At 32.4% G+C, this 22,952-nt stretch overlaps 8 protein-coding genes across 10 annotated transcripts; 3 read left to right on the top strand and 5 right to left on the bottom strand.

Moving 5' to 3' along the window:
- Positions 1–5: 5 nt before the first annotated feature.
- LOC132705801 (peroxisome biogenesis factor 2) lies at positions 6–1,857 on the bottom strand. The gene is made up of 4 exons (XM_060676693.1): positions 1,497–1,857; positions 1,012–1,431; positions 426–632; positions 6–116 (listed from the first exon to the last, which is right to left on the bottom strand). The coding sequence occupies exons 1-4, from the start codon at positions 1,605–1,607 to the stop codon at positions 30–32; spliced, it is 825 nt and encodes a 274-aa protein (XP_060532676.1). The 5' UTR covers positions 1,608–1,857; the 3' UTR covers positions 6–29.
- Positions 1,858–2,054: 197 nt separating this feature from the next.
- On the bottom strand, positions 2,055–3,134 carry LOC132705808 (uncharacterized). Its single transcript, XM_060676705.1, has 3 exons — positions 2,992–3,134; positions 2,853–2,936; positions 2,055–2,614 (listed from the first exon to the last, which is right to left on the bottom strand). The coding sequence occupies exons 1-3, from the start codon at positions 3,020–3,022 to the stop codon at positions 2,325–2,327; spliced, it is 405 nt and encodes a 134-aa protein (XP_060532688.1). The 5' UTR covers positions 3,023–3,134; the 3' UTR covers positions 2,055–2,324.
- A 418-nt stretch (positions 3,135–3,552) lies between these two features.
- Positions 3,553–4,404, top strand: LOC132708002 (N-alpha-acetyltransferase 80). The gene has a single exon (XM_060680071.1). It carries the CDS (start codon positions 3,859–3,861, stop codon positions 4,402–4,404), a length of 546 nt encoding a protein of 181 aa, XP_060536054.1. The 5' UTR covers positions 3,553–3,858.
- A 551-nt stretch (positions 4,405–4,955) lies between these two features.
- Positions 4,956–7,564, bottom strand: LOC132708001 (E3 ubiquitin-protein ligase parkin). Of its 2 annotated transcripts, XM_060680070.1 has the most exons (3): positions 7,460–7,564; positions 6,387–6,479; positions 4,956–5,317 (listed from the first exon to the last, which is right to left on the bottom strand). In XM_060680070.1, the coding sequence occupies exons 1-3, from the start codon at positions 7,470–7,472 to the stop codon at positions 4,956–4,958; spliced, it is 468 nt and encodes a 155-aa protein (XP_060536053.1). In that variant the 5' UTR covers positions 7,473–7,564. The 2 variants fall into 2 exon arrangements, with proteins under 2 accessions (XP_060536053.1, XP_060536052.1); XM_060680069.1 differs by having other exon boundaries at positions 6,387–7,533.
- Positions 7,565–7,801: 237 nt separating this feature from the next.
- On the top strand, positions 7,802–8,896 carry LOC132708174 (uncharacterized). Its single transcript, XM_060680325.1, has 2 exons — positions 7,802–7,841; positions 7,920–8,896. Exons 1-2 carry the CDS (start codon positions 7,802–7,804, stop codon positions 8,408–8,410), a joined length of 531 nt encoding a protein of 176 aa, XP_060536308.1. The 3' UTR covers positions 8,411–8,896.
- Positions 8,897–8,979: 83 nt separating this feature from the next.
- Positions 8,980–11,190, bottom strand: LOC132702365 (protein CDV3 homolog). The gene is made up of 4 exons (XM_060670954.1): positions 10,901–11,190; positions 10,315–10,499; positions 9,968–10,198; positions 8,980–9,632 (listed from the first exon to the last, which is right to left on the bottom strand). Exons 1-4 carry the CDS (start codon positions 11,072–11,074, stop codon positions 9,497–9,499), a joined length of 726 nt encoding a protein of 241 aa, XP_060526937.1. The 5' UTR covers positions 11,075–11,190; the 3' UTR covers positions 8,980–9,496.
- An 846-nt stretch (positions 11,191–12,036) lies between these two features.
- On the top strand, positions 12,037–16,344 carry LOC132708038 (ATP-dependent RNA helicase Ddx1). Its single transcript, XM_060680139.1, has 13 exons — positions 12,037–12,159; positions 12,218–12,269; positions 12,360–12,541; positions 12,847–13,069; positions 13,117–13,327; positions 13,553–13,697; positions 13,756–13,929; positions 14,343–14,569; positions 14,622–14,808; positions 14,912–15,156; positions 15,568–15,747; positions 15,803–15,904; positions 15,982–16,344. Exons 1-13 carry the CDS (start codon positions 12,144–12,146, stop codon positions 16,225–16,227), a joined length of 2,190 nt encoding a protein of 729 aa, XP_060536122.1. The 5' UTR covers positions 12,037–12,143; the 3' UTR covers positions 16,228–16,344.
- Positions 16,345–18,568: 2,224 nt separating this feature from the next.
- On the bottom strand, positions 18,569–22,775 carry LOC132695866 (origin recognition complex subunit 1). Of its 2 annotated transcripts, XM_060660433.1 has the most exons (12): positions 22,100–22,775; positions 21,847–21,998; positions 21,472–21,678; positions 21,340–21,417; positions 21,062–21,108; positions 20,923–21,001; positions 20,717–20,870; positions 20,375–20,488; positions 20,205–20,323; positions 19,670–19,816; positions 19,383–19,590; positions 18,569–19,330 (listed from the first exon to the last, which is right to left on the bottom strand). In XM_060660433.1, the coding sequence occupies exons 1-12, from the start codon at positions 22,631–22,633 to the stop codon at positions 19,100–19,102; spliced, it is 2,070 nt and encodes a 689-aa protein (XP_060516416.1). In that variant the 5' UTR covers positions 22,634–22,775; the 3' UTR covers positions 18,569–19,099. The 2 variants fall into 2 exon arrangements, with proteins under 2 accessions (XP_060516416.1, XP_060516406.1); XM_060660423.1 differs by having other exon boundaries at positions 20,923–21,108; positions 22,100–22,774.
- Between the last annotated feature and the right edge of the window lie 177 nt (positions 22,776–22,952).

Below are 22,952 nucleotides of genomic sequence, written 5' to 3' on the forward strand. Positions count from 1 at the left end.
TTATGTAACAACGCCAACTTTATTTAATGTCACATTGAAACGCTACGACAAATGGTATTCACATTTTTGTGTTCACACAAAGGACACTCGTATTTTGAATCCATCTTTTGGTTTCCCTAAAAATTAAAGTAAATAAATTTAAGCCCATTTTCTATGGATAATCGCGGAACAGACATTCAAAAAACAAATTTTAATAAATTGCGCATTTGCCTTGCCAAACTTCTAATGCACAAATGCAACTATAAATTAAATAAAAAATGTTCAAAAATGTTACAATAAAGAAAAAATAGAAATTTTTGGGAATAAGTATCTCTTGATTTTTTTTATTCTTAAATTTATAGTAGAGCAATTAATTTATAGGATGAAGTTCTAATAACACTAACAAAAACTATTTGCCATATTTCATTAGACTTTTCCTTACTTACTGATAAGCAGATATAACAAAAAATATGGGAGCATTCCATATGATGAGGGAGTATCGGATTCTGTCCACAATGTGCACATTTTGTTTGTATCGTCATGTTCCTATTTAATGTCAATGTGTAACTTTTCCTGTGTAATGGACTAAAGTTCTTTAACATCCTCATCATTTTACGATAATTTATCATTGGTACAATAAATAATAAAAATTCCTGAAATATTTGTTATTTACAAACCAATTCATGTTATTTGATACATTCTATTCTTATGGTATTAAAACCATTTATTTGCCAAAACTAACCAAAAAAAGCAATTTGTTGATTTTATTTAACAAATATAGATACTTATTATATGGAATACGTAGTCTTCTTTTAACATTAGATGGTTACTTTATATAGGTAGTGCTTAGTTATTTAACCAAAAAAATAATTTATTAACCTCTGATCATTGGTAGTTTTGTCCCACAATTAACTAACTGTCTCCCCATCTCCCCAAAGGTTAGATCATAAAGTGGATACTCAAATTCTATTCTATTTATATATTTAATAAAATTTATTTTCACTAACTTTAAATGTAAGACTCATTACTTACGATGAACCCATTCCACAGTAACTCTCTTGCCAAATATTTTGACTGATGTAGCCTTGGGCTAATATCTTTTTTATCATAAACTTGATTTAATCCTAGAATTCTTTCAATGAGTTTAGGTTTGGATCCAGATCTCAAAAATAGAGATAAATTTAATAAATGCAAAATTTCCCAAACTGTGTAAACTCTAAAATTAAAAACATTCATATAGTGGAATGGTCTTGATAATTCACATCTCTTCTTGATATAAGAGGATATGTGGGTAAATAAATATAAAACTTTTCGTGTGCCTGTAAGATTGCTGTATTTGATATTCACTAGGTCCTGACCAAATGTGGCGTTCTTATTAAAAAGTGAATACTTAATAATTGCCAAGCGAAGTAACAACTCTAGTTCCGGTTCAAATGGTGAAATACACCCTAGCTAAAAGAAATATTAAAAGTTAGAAACAACAAAAAAAATATGAATGTGTACCTCTTGGTACTTACTGGTAAGTGTCTAGAGATGTTTTGAAGCATTTCATTAAATAATCTGAAAACTTCTTCATCGAGATAAATTGCGTTTATTTGTGTTATTCTTAATAAATTATGTACAGACATTATGAATAATTTTGATATTTAATATAAGTGAAGAAAATAGCTTTTAAGTTTTGTTATCCCTTTTCTTCTTATTCCATGGGATTAAGTTTGGTTATGTGAGTGACATAAGATCATCTTCTTACATGTCACACTTTGGTGGGCAGGTCTACCAGGGGAAATATCTCCCATCAAACCGGATTATAGGCTAGAATGGAGAAAACGACGAAACCGCGAGAACACATTCATTTAAACATTCCTGTCGAGACACCATTAACTGAGACAAGATTTTTAAGGGATACATATCTTAAAATATAACGGAGAAGATCGATATTCCACGTGCAATGCTACTCACAGTAACACAAATAAAAATGATGTGTCCATGCAGAATAATGATAATTTAAAAATATTTAATTTTCTAGTGTTAAAGCGTTTTTAATATTCAATGCCCGGGTCCACCGTCAGCATATACAGTAATACTACACAAATATTAACTTCAGGAAGACAAAATTCTAGAAAAAGAATAGCATAAAACACCTTCAAAAACTCCTTTAACCACTCCTTCAGGCCTAAACAAACTCATGGCTTAAGTATATGTACGAAAGTTGTTGCATAGTCTAAAATTTTCAAGTGTCATATAATTATGTTCATTATCTAAGGACACATTTTTATTTTTAAAAAATATTAGTTTTATAATGCAAAAGATACAAAATTTGTAACAAATATTTATGAAACTGGATATTAATTTTCGTCTTTTTTTTTATTTCCTTTCATTTCTTCACACTTTTGGTTACGTCCTTTATTCTCATCCTTGTTTTCCTTATTTTCTTGACAATTTTCATCTGTTGTAGAGATTTTATTGGGTTTTTGTAGATTATTGCTTGGACCAGCACTTTTTAGATCTTCATTGCAATTGCTATCACTTACAGCAACATTTGATTTAATTGGGTCAGATTTAAAAAAACGAGTTATAGGTTTTTGCCAGACTGGTATTTCCTGGTGCACAATTGGAGGTAGCTTGGACGACCCATCTAGAAAAAATAAAACATGGTTTTGTTGAAGGCATTTTTCTGAGATCAAACATTTTTTTTCGCATAGGCATGTCTATTCTGAATTTTTTAAAGTTATTATTCACTATTTAAAGGTTAAAAGGTGCTGTCTGTTTCACTTCCTAGATAATCGTGAATTTTTAATTAGAATAAACATGTAAAATTGGTGGAAAATTCTAAATTGAATGTAAAATTTTACCAAACTTTATTCAGAACTTACTTCCACTTTTCGCCCTATTGCCTACCAACGAAGAAGCGCTTGGAGTCGAACCACCAGCTTTTTTGGACGATGTACCAGCACTTACTAAAAGTCTTACGTACATTAACTTTAATATTGCTTGTTATCAGTTATACCTTACCCCTAACCGCTGATGCAGCCGTTCGCACCATCCTGTACCTTTGAATTTGCGGAAAAATCGCAGAATACGATGCTTAACAACAACAACAACCTTACAAAAAATCAGAGACAAACATGGATTTGTATTTCTCTGCAAAAAAACGTAAATTTATTCTCTGGTTCCTTTAAAAACATAATAGGCATATTATAACCAGAGTTTACTAAGCCCACTAAAAATGTATAGAAAAAAAAATTCCAAACCAACAAATTAGTTCCCATAACCAGATAGAATAATTGCAAAAAACTCTATGAACAACCAATTAAAATTCAAAACTTCTGGACAAAAAAAAATAAAACAAAATTGCTTCGGTACAAATCATGACGTCCCTACAGCATAAGATACTCAAGCAAAATAATTAGCCCATGTATCTAATGTCTTAGTGGCCGAATGATCCTTGTAACTTTGGCCAGTAGCGATAAAAACTCTGACTAGTTTTCGGTAACCAAAACGAAATTTGGTATTCCGTGGCTTTCAGTCTAAGAGAAACGTAATACTTTTTTCTATGAGTTTCAGAATCTAATTTTAAGCAAAGGATATTAATGGTATCAAGAACACAAACTAACCAATTTAGCATTTGATTATGAACGCAAATATGTCGATAGTATTAATCAACCAATATAATATAGTTGTCTATTGTATTAATCAATTGCTGATGTCAAAGGGGCTTAGTGAATTATTATGCCATCATTATTCCAAAACCTGTCGTGTTGGAAATAAATAGCTTTAAGTAAAAAATGAAATCATTTTTTTTTGTGTATAGTCAGTACATCTCCAAACCTGAGATCGTTCATTAATCGTGTTTCTATTGAATCCCGTACAGGGCATTAAATGGATATTTCAGTTGTGCCTTTACACCACCATCCAGAGTACATTAAAGATTGTTGCAATTTAATAAACCAAGAATGGCGGCGAAGCGAAACTGCGAGGTTACATAGTCTAAAAGCATCTTGCGATTCATTGCCAGTTTCATTAATTCTGCTTAAAAATAAGTGCCTTGTTGGGCATGCTAAATTGTCTCCTATACCTAGTAAACCAGACGCCTGTTTTGTCGAATCAGTAGTAATAAACAAAGAAGATCGAGGAAAAGGTTATGGAAGTATTTTAATGAAAGAAGCTGAGGAATATTGCAGGTGTTTGTTAAACTTAAATATACTGTTTTTGTCAACAAGGGGACAGGAAGAATTTTACAAAAAATTAGGCTACATGGAATGTATGCCAGTGTCACTATATAGTAACTATGTTCCAAAAAACATAGAAAATAAAGAAACTAGTGTCTTTATTGCCACTAAAGCACCACCACCACCACCACTACCAAAGAATGAGGTTATGGATAAGACAACATTGAAAACATTTATGCAAAAGAATTTGATATAGACATTGTCACCCTTTTAGTAATAAACAAAGTTTTCTAGTCTTTTATGTTTATTAGTTTAAATAAAGAAAATGAAAATTTTGAAATTATTTTTTTTAGGCTTGGTAACAATAACGTTTTTCAGAAAATAAAGGGCTACAATATTCTATACATGGATAAAATACCTATCCACAGATGTTGGTTAAAAGTCTCGCAACGGTCATATATCTCTGGAATTATATGAATTAAATTTGGTGTCCCATTTCTGATGAATAATAATGAATGAAACTATTAAAAGAAAACGAAACCGTAACACCCTGCATCTAAAAATCCAAAATGGTTGTGACATTTCTGTATGTGCTACCGCTCATTTCATAAAAAAATCGCCACAAATTAGCTTTATTAACACCGTAAAACCATCAAAAATGGGACGTACAATCTTTAAATATTATATTATGCAGTGTGTATTTGAAAGAGTTTGAATAAATTAAATTTTATTTCAAATTAAACAATCCAGACTTCCAACTTAATATACCACCTTTAGTACTAATTACACTGAATATTTTCATGAGTATTATCCGAACCAGTGATTTGCCATACAATCTCTAGTCCACTCTGTCTGACACACCCAACACCAGTTAAATTCACAGCCCCTCCTGGTGCATACCATGTGCATACACCCGCCGTCCCTTTCAGTAGGAGTTTTACAATTTGGACATGGTTTAGTGGAAACTCTTATGGTAACTTTTGAAGCATCATCCACTCTTATACACGGATTGACCGATATAGCAGTATATATATCAGCACCTGTTTCTAAAACAGTTTCTGACGATTCACATTCTCCTATGTGATATCCTTGCAAACATTTTCGACAAAAGACAAAACCGCATCCATTGATGCAAGTTATTCTTGAACATTCTGGATCTGGAAGAATACCTAAAACACACACAAGTTTTTTTTTATTTCATATGTTTTATGCATCCAAAAAAAGAAGGTTGATAATTTTTAATTATATCGGACTAATTATATCCGAGATACCTGGGGGTGAAATATTGGGAGAAAATTCATTTATCCTGATATCCTAAAGTTTTCTAGATTTCCTTCTGAAATGTATTCGGTATTACTATCACTTAAAAAGCATTAATGAGATCAGTTTAATTAATTAAGAAACGACACCAGTCACTTTATTTGCATAATATATTTCTGACGACCAACTTGGCGAAATATCAATAAATAGCTACTTGATAAATTAATTATTTTCTGCGCATGTGCGAGTCATTCCCTAGGTTTATGTCGAGTATAAAATTGTTTATATCGGACTGTTAATCTGCATTAAATCGGGATTGAAAATTCTGCAAAAAAATTAAATAATCGTTAAATTCAAAATCAATCTTTTTATGTGTGAAGTTACAAGTCTGCACATTATATTTATATTTAATTTCAATTTCACTGCCGGATTAAGCAATCCAATATAAATCTCATCTCAATTTAATAATAAACTTGTTACAAGAATTACAAAGCCTGGCTTCAAAATTTTAGAGTTACTTAGAAAAACTGAATAGTGAAGGTCAATTGGTTCTTCGCACATGTGTATAAAAATGCTTTTTTATGGAAATACAAATTGTTATTAACAATTAACTTTGCACACACAAAATCGCAGGTAGAATGGGCAGCCGCCCTTTTTAGAATATAATAACATATTGACACTTTTGCTCCAACTAGTGCAATCATTGATTTAATAAATTAAAATTTTTGTAAGTCTACTAAAAGATAAACTATAAAGTCAGTGTCTAATCCTTTGGGGTTATATTGAGTAACTTTAGTACATGAGGGTAAATATTTGCACAGAAAATATGAGGGCGATAAGATTGAAAGTCATTTAACTTGTCTACTATTTGTTTTGGGCTTAAAGGTAGTAAAAAGACTTGAAAAGACAATTTATTTTCTTTTAGTAAGAACTTCTTAAAAAACCCTCAAAAAAAAATTGGACATACATTTTTCTTACCCATTCCACATCCAGGTTGGGGACACAAAATACCACCAGTCTGCAATACAAATTCTTCCGCTGCAAACCTATGGTACTGTTGGTATTCATCATCTGAAAGCAAGCGAAAATGATGAACTTCCTTAATAAAAGACTTTGGACAACCCATTGGACAAGACAGTGTGTAACCATATTCAGAATGTTGGAAGAACTGCCTCTCTTTAAGTCTTGTTGTGCAATATTCTTGAAAGCAGCTTAAGCACAATATATGATCCTCAGTACAAGGAAAGGCAAAAACTATTTCACTAACATCCAGGCAAGCTATGCACTCATTGTGCTGTAGGTTTGGCTTTATTAAATACAATGGCACAGCTTCATCAGTTTCTCCCAAAGAGATATGTTCTGCACATTTAAAGTAAAATTCAGCAAAGTTAGGTTCGCTATTATTTAAAACATTGGTACAAATATCTGGATCATTGTTACAATCACCAGTCAATTTTTTTGGTTCTAAGACATCAGCCCAGTTTTGTGGATCTGCATGTACTGTAAAAGCACCACTTTTACAGAAATGACATCTTACTCTTATTTTTCCAGGCTTTAAACTTTTGCAAGTTGCACAAAAAACATAAAAATGTCTTTTTATATGATTTTCCGGTTTCAAACCATCCAATGTTGACTTTTCATATGTTGTAACGTCAGTCAATAAGTTATCAGAGAGATTCTCAAATAAAGTTTTAACAATTTTTTTTTCCTGCTCTTCTACTGTTGATTTTTTTCTTGCTTTAATTTTTACAGCATGTAAAATACTTTGTTGCCCCAAATCGCATTCATCAATACTTACATTGTTTGCTAGTTCTCTCCCCGCAAAAATAATTTTTATTTCATCAGGCATCAGTCCTATTTGGGGGGCTATTATTTCCTTAATTTTTTTTATATTCCATACAGGATCTATTTCTAAATGTAAAGCATTATCTGATCCAATCTTGACGTAGACGCTTAAAGAACTTGATGTATCATTGTTTTTGGATGAAATAAGTTCAAGCATTTTATAAAAAATACTTTTGAAAAATTTTATAAGAAAACTCATAACCTACCTCCATTTGTCATTCCAAATTCGTGACGTTCTAATTGGTATTAATCAGCTGATTGGTCATGTTTCGCTATTTGGTCACATTTAAGAATCATACGGGAAGTTTAAAAATCTTTTAGAAATCTCTTATCTGTGGCACAGAATTGGTAGCCTGTTTCGGTGACTAAATGCACAGGATTATATTTGCGAGGAAAATTTGCGAATCCTGCGTAAATTAACTTATTTCTTTTCCTTTTTAAACATTTTGCTTCTAAGTTGAAGTACTTTACTGAAATAATTTTTTTTATACTGAGCGTAGAATTTAGCAGATTCAAAAATAATTTCACGTAAATATTATGGATCTATTATGCAACTTTACCAAAACCTTAGAAAAGAAGAAAATTTATGTATGTAGTATTCTGTGTTACTAATGTGTTTAATTTTGTAACCTCGAAGCCAGTTAATAAACTCACATGAGAGTTAAGGTCATAAGATCGAAGTTTCTGAAATGGAACAATTATTCACAAATCCTATTGAGATGAAGAAATTAATTGGAAGAATTGTGAAAATTAATACTGTCGAAAATTTATGTTATACGGGTACCCTTTGTATAATGGACCCAATTTACAAAACCCTTATTTTGCAAAACAAGGAGGCAGATAGTAACAAAATGGAAACTGTGTTTATACTCTACCATTCATTTAAATCGCTAGAAATATTATCAGAAAATATAGATGAAGCGTTCATAAAGAAGCAAGGTACAACTCGTTTTGTAAATATAACTGAGAAACAGAGGATAAAAAAGTGGCTTCAGCAGAGATTTATAATTGTTGAAGATGTAGAGGATTATTTAAAAATTGACAATAACTTAATTATACTGCCACCATTTACTGTTGAAAGTTGTATATCCAACAATACCATCATTTTGGAAAATATTCGAAATATTATATCCTTAATGCCAAAAGATTTTAATTAAAGTATACTTTCAATATCTGGAAAAGTGTAATTTATTGTTTCTGTCATTTTATAGTGTATCGTATTATTGAAATAGGATATATTGCATGGTTCAAAAATCGTCCTGCTACAATCTGGTCAATTGTGGCACATTCATGAGTATGTCAACAGATTTAACTCTCAAATAAAGTTACATTTTGTGAGGATTACGTTACTCAGATTCTCAAGTTCAAAAGATTTGAGTTTCTGAGTGCTGGATCCTTCAAACTGTATGTAAACATGTGAGCATGACTCTATGAAGTCAGTAGGAAAGCCAATTTCCACCTTGTGTTTCACAATTTTGCAGTTGCTTTAATGGCCTTCTCTATACATTTTTCCCTCAAGAAATTGTTGGTTTGCTTTATCATAAAATCTTCATTATCTCACATATGTCAACCCACTTCAAGACGGAGAACATTAACTTTAGAACTATAACCTTAATAAAAGGCAACCAATATTTATGGACCAAAGTCAAAGGAATAAATGTTAAAATTACACAAAAAATGTATTTTTAAACAATAATATAATCTAATTAAAAAATATAATGTAGCTTTATTATTTTAAAAAATGAAATATTACTTTTTACCAGAATAAAAATAAAACAAAATTAGTAAATAATTGATAAAATTTGATGAAAAGATGGAAAAAATTGTATTCAAGCAAATAAATATGTACAAAACTGATTTATACAAATCTAATGAATTTAAGTCAAGTACAATCAGCAATTTATATTTTTAAAAAGTCAGTTGTCACTAAACATTTCAAATAAATTACAACTTTTTTAGTCTAAATACCCAATATGTGACAAACAATAAAATTTACCGCATGCCTTTAATGTTTTGTTTTGGGAATACCAAAATTGAAAAAAGTAGGTTTTCCAGCAAATGGAAAGTCACAATATGCAATCCATAAGTATTAATGAATTTATCAAGCGAGAAGTTATTTCTAATTTGAGTTTAAAACATTGAAGAGAAAGAAAATAAAAGTAAAATTTAAGTTATGGGTATTTGCTGGAAGATGCAACAAGTTTGTTGATAATCTTGTGTCCCTAAGGATTACTTTTTATTCACTAGCTATCATTACTTAGGGTATTAAAACGATTGCCAAGGTTCAATTTGGGTCCACCCTTTGATTGTTCCAATTGTTGCCTGTACGAACTTGCACGGTTATGTTGGACTGTTTCAAATGAACCTTCATTTCGATTCCTGGAATATAAATTATTTTTTATTATTTAAATTTCAAAAAGGTGACACGTTTCGTTTAAAATGATATAGTATTAAAAATGTCAAATACAGACTTATCTCAAAAGAGGAATCACCACTTGATTTGATCTGATGTAAATTAAAAAAATATATTGTCTCATACTGCAGCTTATTGCTGTTTTCCTGTTTTAGCTTCTATTGAACCTCAGCATCTTTGTGGCAGTGAATAATTTTTTGAATTCTTGTAATAAAAATATAAACTCATAAAATATGAAATAAATTTTAATAACCACAAGACAAGCAAATTTTAGAAAGATTTATTATCACTGTATACTTACTTTTTGCCATCCCCACTTTTACTCAATGTAGGGAAGAACTCCTCATTATGAATATCAGGGGCTGCACCTTTGATGCCCCTTAACCTGATAGGAACTAGTTGAGAAGAAGCTTGTTGCGATCCTGCATTCCGCAAAGAGGGAGCTACATAAGCACCAGATTTCTGTGGGGGACCCTCAATTTTCTTCTCAGGCAGCGGCACGGGACGAGGAACTTCCTCTTGTGGTTCAATCCTTTAAGTAAAATCTAATTACTGGCAAAAAGTATAACAATATCAAATTTCATATGTCATGAACATCACTCAACTTGTAACAGTGAAGTATTTTATAAATAACAGAAGTCAAAATACCTTTTCCATGGTCCAGCTTTTCTATCTGGCTCTTGATTTTGTTCTGTACCTTCTTGTTGTTCACCAGTTCCGATTTCTGTAACATTAGAACTACTTTCCTGGGCAATGCCAAGAGATAAATTGCCTATCTTTAATCCCGAGTAATCCTTCTTTTCTTCTTCGAAGTCCTTCCATTCATCTTGTTCCTAACGAAAAATGTGTTATAACTATTGCTTTATATAACTTTATATATGAGATAACACAAAATTAAAATTTCTTTATTTATACTATGGGTTACTATAAATATTTTTGGTATATTGAGAATATAATATAGAGCACTCAATATGACGATGTGACAATGTGCAAAACCATTTTCCTACCAATATTAAAACTCGTAAAACATAAAAAGGCTAATAAACACCAAGAGTAAAGAATGCCAACAATAAAGAAAAAATCTTGCAAAGTAATACAATAAAAAGACTTTTAAAAAACCATCGAAATAAAGGAAGAAATAATGGGTACCTTTGCAAACAATATGGCTAAATTAACCTCAAATTAGTGAACAATGTGGTCTCGACAAAAGCTTCAAAATATTGGACAGACTTACATGAACTTCTAAACTATTTTCGTCATTTTCAGCCACACGTTCCTTTTTCTGTTTTTCGCTTTTTTTAACAGTATCTTCCAATTTTTTGGCTACTTCATCGGTTGTTGCAAATTTCTTCGAAGTTTTTGACTTCTTACGGTCTTTTTTTGCGAAAAAATCATCTAGATCTGCCATAGGTATGATTGTCTGCAAACGATTTTGGAAAAATATTTATATATATATTCTGATTTAATAAAAAGAACACCAGAAAATATAATCCCCCAAATCCAATCAAAAACTAATGACGTTTAAAATTCCGGTTCCACGGATAGGCCAGGACCGGATAGAATGCGTTGATGCCTATTCTCTGGCATATGGAAGAAATTTCTTGGGGGAAACAGCATGCGAGAAGAAGCGGCAATTGTCCAACCGGTGGATCGTTAAAAAAATAATAGTTAAATATAATATAATTTCCAAAACGTTCCAAAAATCAGCTTCATGTAGAACGCTTTGCATTTTGGAATTAACTATTTAGTAATTTAATTAATTCATTCCTTCTCTCAATGTTTGGTGCTGCTACTAAAGAAATTTGCCGGCACTACTCATGTCTTTGAAAAATGTGGACAAATCCATTCACGTCCACACCAACGGCAATCAGTGGGGTTCGAACCAAGGACATTAGAGAATATCTGGTTTAGACTCGCGTCTTATTAGTAATTCTAGTCTATTAATACTAACAGAGTGGTTAACAGCAAAGTGAGCAAAAGTAAAATGCGAAATTATTTTTGCAAAGTTTATGCAGCACATAATGCTTACAAAAAAAGTAGGCACATCAGCGGCAATGACCCCCACGATTTTGTCGGAGGCGAAATGGCAAATTCCGTTTCAGAAAAGGCAACCCCTAAAGAAGAAGTAGAGACGCGGGCCTTTGGCGAAAACGATTTGCCAAAACACTTACTGCTGACGCTGCCGAAAAGCCCTTAAAGCCGAAGCATTAAATTAACTGTCGTTAGTTTAGTTAGTATTCTAAGGATTAGCTTTAATTTTATGTGAGAAAAGTTAATAAATACGATGTTAGAGTGTGCCCAATTTGCTCGCCGCTACCGGCCACATGCCCAATAGAATAAAGGGTAATTGAATATACATGTGTATTGTGAGACAATTTAAGAAGAATAACCTTGTTTATATCATTGATTATAATAAGTTCAGATTTTTGAAACTTGCTTGTTTTTTTTGCAATTTGTACAAGTAAAGTTTGACAGACATGACTGCGTTTGAAGGTAAATCACATTTTATCATAGCCCACCGTTTTTCATAATAGGTTCTATAATTTTGCAGAATTCGGAGTCTTGCCAGAAATCGCCAAAGCTATAGATGAATTGGAATGGAGGTAAGCTAAAGGGCAATTGGCCCATATACTAAGATATTTTTTTATTTAATTTTCTGTATTTATGTAATGTAATGGTTAATCATTTCCCAGTTTACCCACTGATATACAGGCAGAGGGGATACCCTTGGTGCTTGGTGGTGGAGATGTTCTCATGGCTGCTGAAACTGGCAGTGGTAAAACAGCGGCATTTTGTTTACCAATTATTCAAATTGTATGGGAAACCATAAAAGATATACAATCTGGAAAACTAGCTAAAGTAGCGAGCAATTCTTGTAAGTTGTGTTTGTTAATTTAAGTAGAAAATGTAAAAATGGAATGAAAAATATTGCAATAATGATAAGCGAGCTAAGGGAAGCGCACTAAATTGGTAAATTCAAATATTTAATTTTCAAAAATTTCAGTTTCATTTCAGAGGATTATTTTAGCTTTGGTAAGTAAGTTAGGGACAGACTATTCCATCTCTAAAACTTGATAGAATAATGATATTAATTAGCACTAGCGTTAACATTAAAGTATACCTTAAAGTATAGAAAATGTAAAAGATTAAAAAATAAATTATAATGTAAGAAATTTACAGCTCCTCCATGGACAATGTCAACACATGATAGAGATTCTGCTTTAGCTGTGGCTCCAGATGGACTTAGAGTCCAATCACGTGAACAAAAAGAGTGGCATGGTGTAAGATGTACAAGGGGTGTTTTAGGTGGAAAGTGGGGATTTGAAGCAACTGTAACTGATGAAGGTTTGTGTCGAGTTGGATGGTCTACACTAAATGCAAACCTGGACCTTGGAACTGACAGGTTAGACTTTTTTTTACAAAAACAAGATTTTAAAACTAATATTTTAGATGTGGGTATGGCTTTGGTGGTACAGGAAAAAAGTCTAATAATCGGCAGTTTGATAATTATGGGGAACCTTTTGGCAAAAATGATACAATTACTTGCTTATTGGATATGGATAAAGGAGAAATAAAATTTCTGAAAAACGGGGTAGATCTCGGAATAGCATTTTCAAATCTTAATACAAAGGAAGCTTACTTTCCTGCTGTTGTTCTAAAGGTAAACAGATTGTTATTTTAATCAGAGTTTACCTTATTGCATCATGTTAGGTTTAGATTTTTTTTATGCAGAAATAATGTCAATTGTTTTTTATTGTTACAAACCTAATTAAAATAAATAGATGATCAATCAATAATATTAACATCAAAGGGATATTGATTTATTATGATACTGTTAATTTCAAACAAAAACTTGGAAACTATGTGCAAATTTTGATGTTTTTAGAATGCCGAGATGGCTTTCAATTTTGGTGATAAACCATTTAAGCACAGTTTGCCTGACAAGTACTTGCCTTTAATAAATGCTGTTAAAGAACAAGTAGCTATGAATACAATTGGACAAGGCTCTTCTGGGGAACCATCAACAAAAGGCATCTTAATATTTAACACTTTTTTAACAATAATTGTATTCTATAATATTTATTTTAGTGGCAAACAATGCACCACAAGCTGTAATAATAGAACCATCGAGGGAATTAGCAGAACAGACTTGTAACCAAATAAAACTTTTTAAAAAGCATTTGCAAAATCCATCCATTCGAGAACTTCTAGTAATTGGTGGTGTAAATGTCAGGGACCAGATTTCATTTTTGCAAAATACAGGTTTGTGGTGTTGAGAGTAGATATAATTGCATCCTCCCTGACTTAAACAGGTTTTGACAAACGAGGTGGAGCTCTGGCATCATGAAATTAAATATATGTATATATAGTATAATATATTTACTGACTGACTGAAAAAATCATACCTGAGCAAACCTGGGAAGGACTGCTTTGTGGTTAATATCTTAACTCTTAATCATTTCTTTAATAATGTGTGATATTCTGAAAACAATTTAATTTTGGTAGTAAAAAAAATTGGCTCCCTTCCCTCAAACTTTGGTGAATCTTCAATAAGGGTTTTGCCTACACTTAGGTTTAGATTATTGTGATGCTATAATATTGTCCTTCTGTTGGAACCTGTAAAGTGTCTATGATTGTGGCGCCCTCCAAATTTATCAAAACAAATGTTCCACCAGGCGCGGACATAATAGTCGGCACACCAGGAAGACTAGAAGACCTTATTCATGGAGGTTATCTTTCCTTATCCAATTGTCGATTTTTTGTCCTTGATGAAGCGGATGGACTTCTAAAACAAGGTTATGGTGACCTCATAGAGAGATTGCACAAGGCAATGCCTAAAATTACTTCCGATGGACGAAGACTGCAAATGATTGTTTGTAGTGCCACTCTTCATGCATTTGAGGTAAAACTTATCTTCAATCCATTTCCATAACCATCAGATTGGAATATTGCAGGTCAAGAAAATGGCAGAAAAGCTTATGCATTTCCCAACATGGGTAGATCTTAAAGGTGAAGATGCCGTCCCCGAAACTGTTCACCACGTCGTTGTTCCTGTAGACCCACAGAATGACAGAAGTTGGCAAAATCTCAGAAGACACATTATAACAGATGGAGTCCACCAGCAAGATAATGTGAGACCAGGTAATATTACTTATTTGAAATTGAGTATTTCAATTATAATAAAATATATAAACCCATATAAATTATTTAAATAAAAATGTTATAATGAAATATAATTTTGCAGGAAACAACAGCCCTGAAACACTTAGCGAAGCTGTCAAATTATTAAAAGGCGAATATGTTATTCGGGCATTGTGTGTGCATAATATGGACAGAGCTATAATTTTCTGCAGAACAAAACTTGACTGTGACAACTTGGAAAAATACTTGAAGCAGATTGATAAAATGAAATTTTCTTGTGTTTGTCTTCATGGTGACAGGAAACCCAACGAGAGGAAACGAAATTTGGAATTGTTTAAAAATGGGGATGTATGTAATCATATTGTTTGGTTTTTGATATTTGACTTTTTGTGAGAGGTTGTACTAAACCTTATATACTAAATTTTGAACTACAGTGTGTTAAAGTTTTAAGAAAAAATCATTTCTTTATCGTAAATTTAATAACCTCAAAGGTATATTTCCAAAATTTTTCATGCACACGTTAAACTTCCACATACATTTTTTGTGTAGATCATTTTTATGACCATATTTTAAATATCCAGATTAATTTTAGGGCAAATTTGATTTCTTGACCCTATTTAGTCCCATCGTGATAAAGTAGAAGAGAGATCCTTTTCATAAAATTTTGACTATTGCCCAGAAGCGAAATTGTTTAGAGTATTCATGCTTTTAACCAGTATTTTCTTTCTGAAATATTTTGCATATGTACGTTGCTTTTAGGTTAAATATTTGATTTGTACTGATGTGGCAGCTCGAGGTTTAGATATTTCTGGTCTCCCATTTATGATCAATGTCACATTACCAGATGAAAAGTCCAACTATGTGCACAGAATCGGTCGTGTGGGTCGAGCCGAGCGAATGGGATTAGCTATTAGCCTTGTCGCAAGTGTACCAGAAAAGGTAAAAAAAAAAGTGGTCTGTATTTTTCTTCAAATCAATAGATTGTGAAAATTAGGTTTGGTATCATGGAGAGTGGTGCCATTCGCGTGGAAGAAATTGTTGGAACACCAATTTGACAGATGTCAAAGGCTGTTGCATGTGGTATAATGAACCACAGGTAATAAGTGATTAACTAATAATCATTGGCGCATATTTAGTATATAAATTACTTCCTTCTTGAATTTTTTTTTGCAGTATCTGGCTGATATAGAAGAACACTTGAATGTAACAATTCAACAAATAGAACCAGATATGCAGGTACCACATGATGATTTTGATGGAAAAGTGGTTTATGGACAAAAGAGGCAACATGCTGGCTCCAACTACACTAACCATACTGCCCAAATGGCTCCGATAGTTAAGGATTTATCCAAACTGGAAAGTGAAGCGCAGTTAATTTATTTGAAACGTCATCTTACTAAAACAGCGCGCATGGCTTAAAATTTCAGAATGTACTGGTGTATTGTGAATCTTGAAATAAAAGTTTGATTAAAAAGTCATTAGTGACACAATATTAAAAAATTTCATACTCTGTTAAAGCTGTGAATTGTGCAGGTAAATGATGTTAGTTTTTTTTTTTTCGCTAGCTATGATAGCATTTCATTTATACTTCTTCTTAATGTAAGAAGGATGGCTATCATCACTTTGTTCGGCTGCTCAGTGGCACCACTCTCTTAAGGGCGCCTTCTCCCCAAGCTTCTCTTGCCTTGTATTTTTCCTGTATTATTTGTTGGAAGCAAGGTAAGCAAGTTTCCTTGTCTTTATGGTCTCCACAATCTGTTGTTTTATCCATTCGTCTTAATATCTCTGCATTTGTTTCTCTTTCTCTCTGTCCAAGAAACTCTAAGTATGCGTTTGTATACCCACATTTCAACAGCCTGGAGTCTTTTTCTTTGTTCGTTGTCCATGACATGTCAAATCTATAAAGGATTGAAAAAATATAGCATCTGGCCACTCTGATCTTAAGTTTGATGTTTCAGCTCTAGCTTGTCCTATTCTGGATCTTATTTCTTGGGAGTGTCCTCCAGTAGAGTTTAACACAGTACCCAGGTATCTGTACTCTCAACTTCCTCATTGTGAATATGATCATCAATTATACCTAAATGTAACACTAGCCTCTTTACTATTGACAATTTTGTCCATTATTCTTTGTAGGTCTGCGCTACTCTGGGCTATTACCAAGGTATCACTGGAAAAAGGGATATTGTTAATTAGTTCAACGTTTATCCTTATTCCTGCTGTTTCTTCCGATATAGCCTCTTGCATGTTTTTCTCAGAGTAGAGGTTAAAAAGTATAGTTTTACTCCTCTTTCTATTATTACCTTGTTTGACATTTCTTCGCCCGGATTTTTTTTATTATAATATAGGTTGCTAATTATTCTCATGTTGTTAAAGTCTATATGTTTTTCATTTAGAATTTCCGTAAGTCTGTCGTGCCTCACATAATCGAAAGCTGTTTTGTAATCCACAAAACAGACGAAAAGATCCTGATTTATATCCAAACACCTTTGTATTAAAACATACAAGGCGAATAATGCTTCCCTTGTTCCCGTTGCATTCCTGAACCCAAACTGGCTTTCACTAATGTCTTCTTCAAGCTTGCTATATACACACTTGAGGATTGTTTTTAAAAATATGTTTGGGATGAGGCACATCAGACTTAAGGTTGTGTGATTACTGCATTCTCTTGCTTCCTCTAGGTACAAATGTTGATAAAAGCCATGCTTTTGGGATTACTTTGCTTCGTCCGCGACAATATTTACATCCTTGCCTCTGAGTGTAGTTACTTGTCTCCGTCGTTGTTTGCCTGATAGTTCCTTTACTTTTTTGTGGACATTAAAGATATCGTATTTTCCTTGAAGGATCGATCTCAGTGCACTTTTCTCAATACCGTGCTTCCTTAGCCAATCTGACCTTGTTTTTAAATAATTTATATATTTCTTTATATTTATTTGTTTTCCGTTGAATTTCCGTCGTTCTCCCATTAAGTTTAATATTTCTTTGGTTATGCATTGTTTCAGTTATACACTAAATGTTAAAAATGAAAGCCTTTGATGAAAACCGCAGGTCTATTTTTTCCATGACAAAACTTGATTCGAGAGCTCAAGGATATTTGTTTTATGTGTTAAGGCTGCGGTTTTAAAATAGTATATTATGCAACAAGTGCGGTAAACGGCATTTGACTCATGAGTTTATTTGGCACGAGCGGAGCCAGTGTTTAATAAACAAGTGACTTAAACTTAAAAGTTTTGGCGAACGTCTTGCATACTATACTGTTTATACGACCGTTAGTTTTTAAGTACATTTTCGCAAAACAACACGAACGACCGTCAGAATTGACAAACGTCACAATTTAAGTCGTGGGAAATATCTCGTAAAACGTCCGATTGTTCCCAAACCCCTGCGGTAAAATCCCGGAAATGTCCGAACTGGCTTGGATCTGTGGGAAATAAAGCTGAGGTGGTAAAGTGACGCTTCCCATACGCCAGATCGGTGTGTAATTAGGTATTTTACAGACGGGAGTAGAAAAACATTATTTTAGGCTTTATCATACTACACCTGAAATCAGCTGTTTGCCATTGTAATTGAACGAAATAGTTACATTTGTAAGAATGCACATATTTTGAATCTTATTATTAATGCTGGTTAATATTAAGCACTAGCGAAAAAGATTAATGTAACTGATCCACCTGATCTGATTGGTATTTGTTTTCAATTGCTTGTTATGGAAGCTGTTATGGGCTAAGAAATGGATAGATATTCTCGGCAAACAACCTGGGGAACACATAAAAAAATACAGGATTGCAAAAATATTGTGTTCGTTTCCCCATCGCTATCCTAAATTACATAGTGCTATTGGGATCACTCTATTTTGTTGAGTAAAATCTAGAAAAACCACGATTTATAGAAATGTAATTTTATCAGCACGAACTTGAAGTCACAGAGTAGTCTACAACACAAAATGCAAACTGTAAGACACATTTTATAAAAATCGCAACATTTGTTAAAACAAGCCTTAAAATTTTTTCAATTTTATTTTTAAATTCAGCTGTTTGCTAATTATTTTTTTAAATAATGCCAATTTTTCAGATTTTCCCACTATAAATTAAAAAAGGGTATTTTTTATAAATTTAAGTACTAGAGAAACATGTCAGTGTGTAGGTTTTTTTGGGCAACTTAATTATCAATAAATTTTGAGGAGAAAGGCCTTTGCTTTTATGATTTATTCAGTTTTATTAATAAAATACCACATTGTACAAAATAAAAAATGATTAAAACAATTAAGTTTAAAATTTTGGTCAATGTAAAACTATTAATTTTTTATAGCAAAATATACGTCGTGACTGCTAACATTTAATATAATTTTTTGGTAAATGTGGTTACATTTTTGGTCTATTAAAATCAGCCGGCAAGCACCAAGTTTACTAACAGCACGTTGTGCTGCTGTACAAGAAACCATTTTAAATCCATCCAATGCGCAGCAAGAGGCCAACATTGTAAAAACATTTGCAAAAGTCGTTTCTTCGACCCCTGTCCGTTCCACCTAGTTAATTTGAAAATAATATTAAAACGCGATAAAACATTTAAGTTTTTACCTCTGCAACAATAGCTTGTAGTATAAGTTTTTCAAGCTTCGAGCATCTTTTCATTTGTGAAACCTTGGGCTGCATTATCATAACATTTAGTGCTTCGTTTATGTGCGCAACAGTAACCAATTCATGATTCTTCTCTTCTGCTATTTCAGCAGCTCTTCGGCATATATCAAGCGCTCGACGTGCGTCCCCAGATACTGAAGCTACTTTCCTGCAAATATGTATCAAAATGATAGACCCGGAGAATGTGTATGCTTGGGTCCCATTTTCAATTGTTTAAAATAGCCTACCTAGCAACAAGTTGGATGGCGTCTGACGTGAAGCTCTGTGTATCAGTCAACCTTTTTATAATGATTTCCATTAACTGTTTGTGGGTGTAAGGTTGAAATGTTAATCGAGTTAAACCTAAACGACTTGTCACCCTATTCATCAATAATCTGGAAATAAGAATATGCTTTACTATCTTGATATGGGGCGTTTAAACCTTTACTTCTTTTTACAGTTTGTTTTACTTTTATTGAGAAACCTTTTAAGCTACTCAAATGAGTTTTGGTGAATTTTGCATTAAAATTTAAATGCCCAAATTTGTTTTCTCAGCACGGCATTTATTATTTCAAGTTATTTCAAAAATGTTAGGAGACAATGAAAAATTATGAAAGCACGTTTTATATTAATTTGCGATTCTCAACAACCAAATACTGATTTTTTTCTGTTAGGGTATAGAGCAGAGTAAATATTGTTTATGATTAAACTCACACAGACCTCGTTCAATATTGGACAATCCATTAAAAAAAATAGACAAATTAAGCAAAATCTAAAACTCACCTTTCTGGTAAATCCATTGTGTTCGCAATTGCAACCGCTATCAATTGATTTTTGGACTTTGCTGGCCAATCCAATAAGTTATAGACAACATCTTGCTTTTTTGTACATAAAATGTCCAACTAAAACGTGAACTGGATAATAGCCTGGTAGAAACATAAAATGGGAAATACCTCATCAATCAGCATTATAACTGGAGTCAAATGTTTCTTGCGTGTGAATCTTTCTTCTAAAATACTTTGAGCTTGTTCCCATGGTACTGTTCTACCTGATAGTTGTTTCCATATCTAAAAACATAAGATGTAGAATGGATTCAATTTGAAATCAATCTGAGGTAAATCAAGCAATGAATCAAACCCCCATTTATTTCAATAAATTCATTTAATAATTTTTGGTTACTTTAAGCCAGATGCAAACACATTGTCTATCAAACAATGGCACATAAAGCAAAGCATTGCAAACCAAGTATTCAGATTTGATATTACCTGTACAGGCATTCACAATTTGTTTCATACCTCTACATATGCTTGTTTAGGTTCTGTAAGTCTCATGCCATTTAAATTAATATAGTCAAATCCTGGAAGATCTTTTTCTCCTTGAAGAGATGTAATAACCGATGTAACAGTGGCAGTCTTTCCTGTTCCTGGCACCCCAGATACATACATGCACCTAAACACAATAAATCTGTAACAATGTTAATAAAGCCGAATTAATATTCTACCCTCCTTGTCCATCTGACAGTTTTCTTTCCAAAAATTTATAAATGCCCATATATTCCTTTTCTCGGCAGGGAAGGCAGGCTGGAACATAGGACACATGAAGTTGACGTCGAGCAGTCATTAATTTGTTTCCACTCTCACTAATAATACTTGATCTATTAGACATTGATGGAGTAATCAGACCTTCCCTACAAAAGGTATTTATTTACTTTTACTTTATTTTTTGTTTTGGACATTTTTGAAATTAAAAAGATGGTAATTTTGTAATAGATTGTGATGTGTGATTTTATTTTACTCAATTATTTAAAGTTCTAATAGGTGTGCAAGATCTTTTTATTTATACAAGAAGAAAGTTAAAAAAGATATTCTCTTTAAAAATATTAAAACAAAAAAAAAATCCTATTGGTAGATTGTTGTACCTTATTAATTTCATACGATTTCTTGGTGTTTTTGGGGAGCTTATACATGAACGGGGTGTGAGTGACTTCTTCAGCATCCTGTAAGTTACTCATAAGTTATACAATAACCGTGAATTAGATTGTATTATGTACCTTTCCTTAGGCGGACTTGTATGAATAAAATCATTGTATTGCGTACATGATTTTGATCTAGCTCGTCTAACTGGACCATTTCCATCTTTAGTGTCAATACTGATTGAACTTCTCAAGGCAGATCTCCTAAATGATTCATTAAGATTTTTTTTTACTGATCTTTGTGAAACATTGTTCCTTTGGTATTTTGAAGGCGTTTGAACTTCACTAAAAAAAAATTAAAATTAATAATAATATTATTAATCACTAAAAAAAGGTCAAGTTTAACCCCTAGCCACCAAAAGTAATATTCAAATAGATACTTGTATATTATGTCCGATACTTAACAAACAATAGTTTCAGTTTAAGTTGATTTTATTAATTTCAAGAAATTACCTTATTTTAGAAGGACTAACATCTTCAGTGTCATAGTAAAATTGGCTATATGAACTCAGTCTTGTTCTGTGAAACTCCCTTTGATTCTTTTTGCAGGACTTTGGGCTATTTTCTTGTTGGTATCGGGTTGGCGCCCGTATTTGCCGTTTACTCTGTTAAAATTATGAAGAAAGTGGTATTTAATAACATTAAATTTACAGAACAAAATTATGAATGCTGTGTCTAATCATGAATTATATTAATTCTAGAATACCTTAGATTGTTCAAGTTTGTTTGAAGTAATGTGTAATGATTTAGCGATTCTTCTTTTAGGAGTATCCACGGAAGCACTCTCCACTGTAAAATCACTAAATTCGCTTAGAGTTCTTTTTTTCGGTGTCTTAAGGTTGCTTTTTGTCATATATGAACAAAGTTCATCTATATCTTCAGATACATGTTTTTGCTTTGGTGCCTTTACAGATTTGCTCCTTTTTAATGAACTCTCACCGTTTTCGTTGTTTTCCATTCCCTCCAAATCTATTTTTTCCAAATAAATTCTGACTGGAGTTAATATTTTGTCTTCACTAACACACATCTTATCAGTACTTTCGGCTGCTTCAGACGTGTTGGCGTTTTGCTTCCCAGCTTTGTATGAAATTTGATCACTCTTGGAAATGCGTTTATTTTTGTCAGAGACCTTAAGTTTTAATTTTAAAGGATTTTCCTTTTCTTGGTCTCTTATTATTGAGTAGTTTAACAAGTTGGCCTCTGTAGCATTAAGTGTCTCTTCTAGAGAATCTACCACCATCCTTATATAATATCAGCAATGTCTTAAATAGGTAAATTTCTTTAGGCACAATCAATCAAAAAGCAAATTTATAAAAGTCAAAATAAAGTTTTCACAGATATCACCCAAAACGCTTTCCCGCCAAATGTCAGAATCAAGATTAGAAAAGTCATCTCTTTTAACTCTGGGTGTAATTCCATTGCAGAGATCAACCTATCCGATTAATCCCCAAGGCATTGTGAGACATTACATTTTTCGAGTTAAATAATTTTCATTAGAAATTTGTCTTTTACGTAAAATTTATTGCATTACAAGCCAAGTAACTCAAGAAATTTGTTCG

This window comes from Cylas formicarius, unplaced genomic scaffold (assembly GCF_029955315.1).
Source record: "Cylas formicarius isolate icCylForm1 unplaced genomic scaffold, icCylForm1.1 PGA_scaffold_10__41_contigs__length_53128322, whole genome shotgun sequence".
Taxonomy (NCBI): Eukaryota; Metazoa; Arthropoda; class Insecta; order Coleoptera; family Brentidae; genus Cylas; species Cylas formicarius.

Excerpts from the sequence above, each read along its gene's own strand:
- LOC132705801 (XM_060676693.1), bottom strand. The coding sequence starts at position 1,607 with ATGTCTGTACATAATTTATTAAGAATAACACAAATAAACGCAATTTAT. Across the intron at positions 633-1,011 it reads TACTGTGGAATGGGTTCATC|GAATTTTTATTATTTATTGT; the intron begins GTAAGTAATGAG and ends CAAATATTTCAG. Across the intron at positions 117-425 it reads TTTGTTATATCTGCTTATCA|GGAAACCAAAAGATGGATTC; the intron begins GTAAGTAAGGAA and ends TTTAATTTTTAG.
- LOC132705808 (XM_060676705.1), bottom strand. The coding sequence starts at position 3,022 with ATGGTGCGAACGGCTGCATCAGCGGTTAGGG. Across the intron at positions 2,937-2,991 it reads GGCTGCATCAGCGGTTAGGG|TAAGTGCTGGTACATCGTCC; the intron begins GTAAGGTATAAC and ends TAAGACTTTTAG. Across the intron at positions 2,615-2,852 it reads CAATAGGGCGAAAAGTGGAA|ATGGGTCGTCCAAGCTACCT; the intron begins GTAAGTTCTGAA and ends TATTTTTTCTAG.
- LOC132708002 (XM_060680071.1), top strand. The coding sequence starts at position 3,859 with ATGGATATTTCAGTTGTGCCTTTACACCACCATCCAGAGTACATTAAA.
- LOC132708001 (XM_060680069.1), bottom strand. The coding sequence starts at position 7,452 with ATGAGTTTTCTTATAAAATTTTTCAAAAGTATTTTTTATAAAATGCTT. Across the intron at positions 5,318-6,386 it reads CCAACCTGGATGTGGAATGG|GTATTCTTCCAGATCCAGAA; the intron begins GTAAGAAAAATG and ends TGTGTGTTTTAG.
- LOC132708174 (XM_060680325.1), top strand. The coding sequence starts at position 7,802 with ATGCAACTTTACCAAAACCTTAGAAAAGAAGAAAATTTAT. Across the intron at positions 7,842-7,919 it reads TAGAAAAGAAGAAAATTTAT|GTCATAAGATCGAAGTTTCT; the intron begins GTATGTAGTATT and ends ATGAGAGTTAAG.
- LOC132702365 (XM_060670954.1), bottom strand. The coding sequence starts at position 11,074 with ATGGCAGATCTAGATGATTTTTTCGCAAAAAAAGACCGTAAGAAGTCA. Across the intron at positions 10,500-10,900 it reads AAAATAGTTTAGAAGTTCAT|GAACAAGATGAATGGAAGGA; the intron begins GTAAGTCTGTCC and ends ATTTTTCGTTAG. Across the intron at positions 10,199-10,314 it reads AAAGCTGGACCATGGAAAAG|GATTGAACCACAAGAGGAAG; the intron begins GTATTTTGACTT and ends TTTTACTTAAAG.
- LOC132708038 (XM_060680139.1), top strand. Across the intron at positions 13,328-13,552 it reads TTCCTGCTGTTGTTCTAAAG|AATGCCGAGATGGCTTTCAA; the intron begins GTAAACAGATTG and ends TGATGTTTTTAG. Across the intron at positions 14,570-14,621 it reads CCACTCTTCATGCATTTGAG|GTCAAGAAAATGGCAGAAAA; the intron begins GTAAAACTTATC and ends GGAATATTGCAG.
- LOC132695866 (XM_060660423.1), bottom strand. The coding sequence starts at position 22,633 with ATGGTGGTAGATTCTCTAGAAGAGACACTTAATGCTACAGAGGCCAAC. Across the intron at positions 21,679-21,846 it reads GTTAGTCCTTCTAAAATAAG|TGAAGTTCAAACGCCTTCAA; the intron begins GTAATTTCTTGA and ends ATTTTTTTTTAG. Across the intron at positions 20,324-20,374 it reads TTATAATGCTGATTGATGAG|TTGGACATTTTATGTACAAA; the intron begins GTATTTCCCATT and ends TTCACGTTTTAG.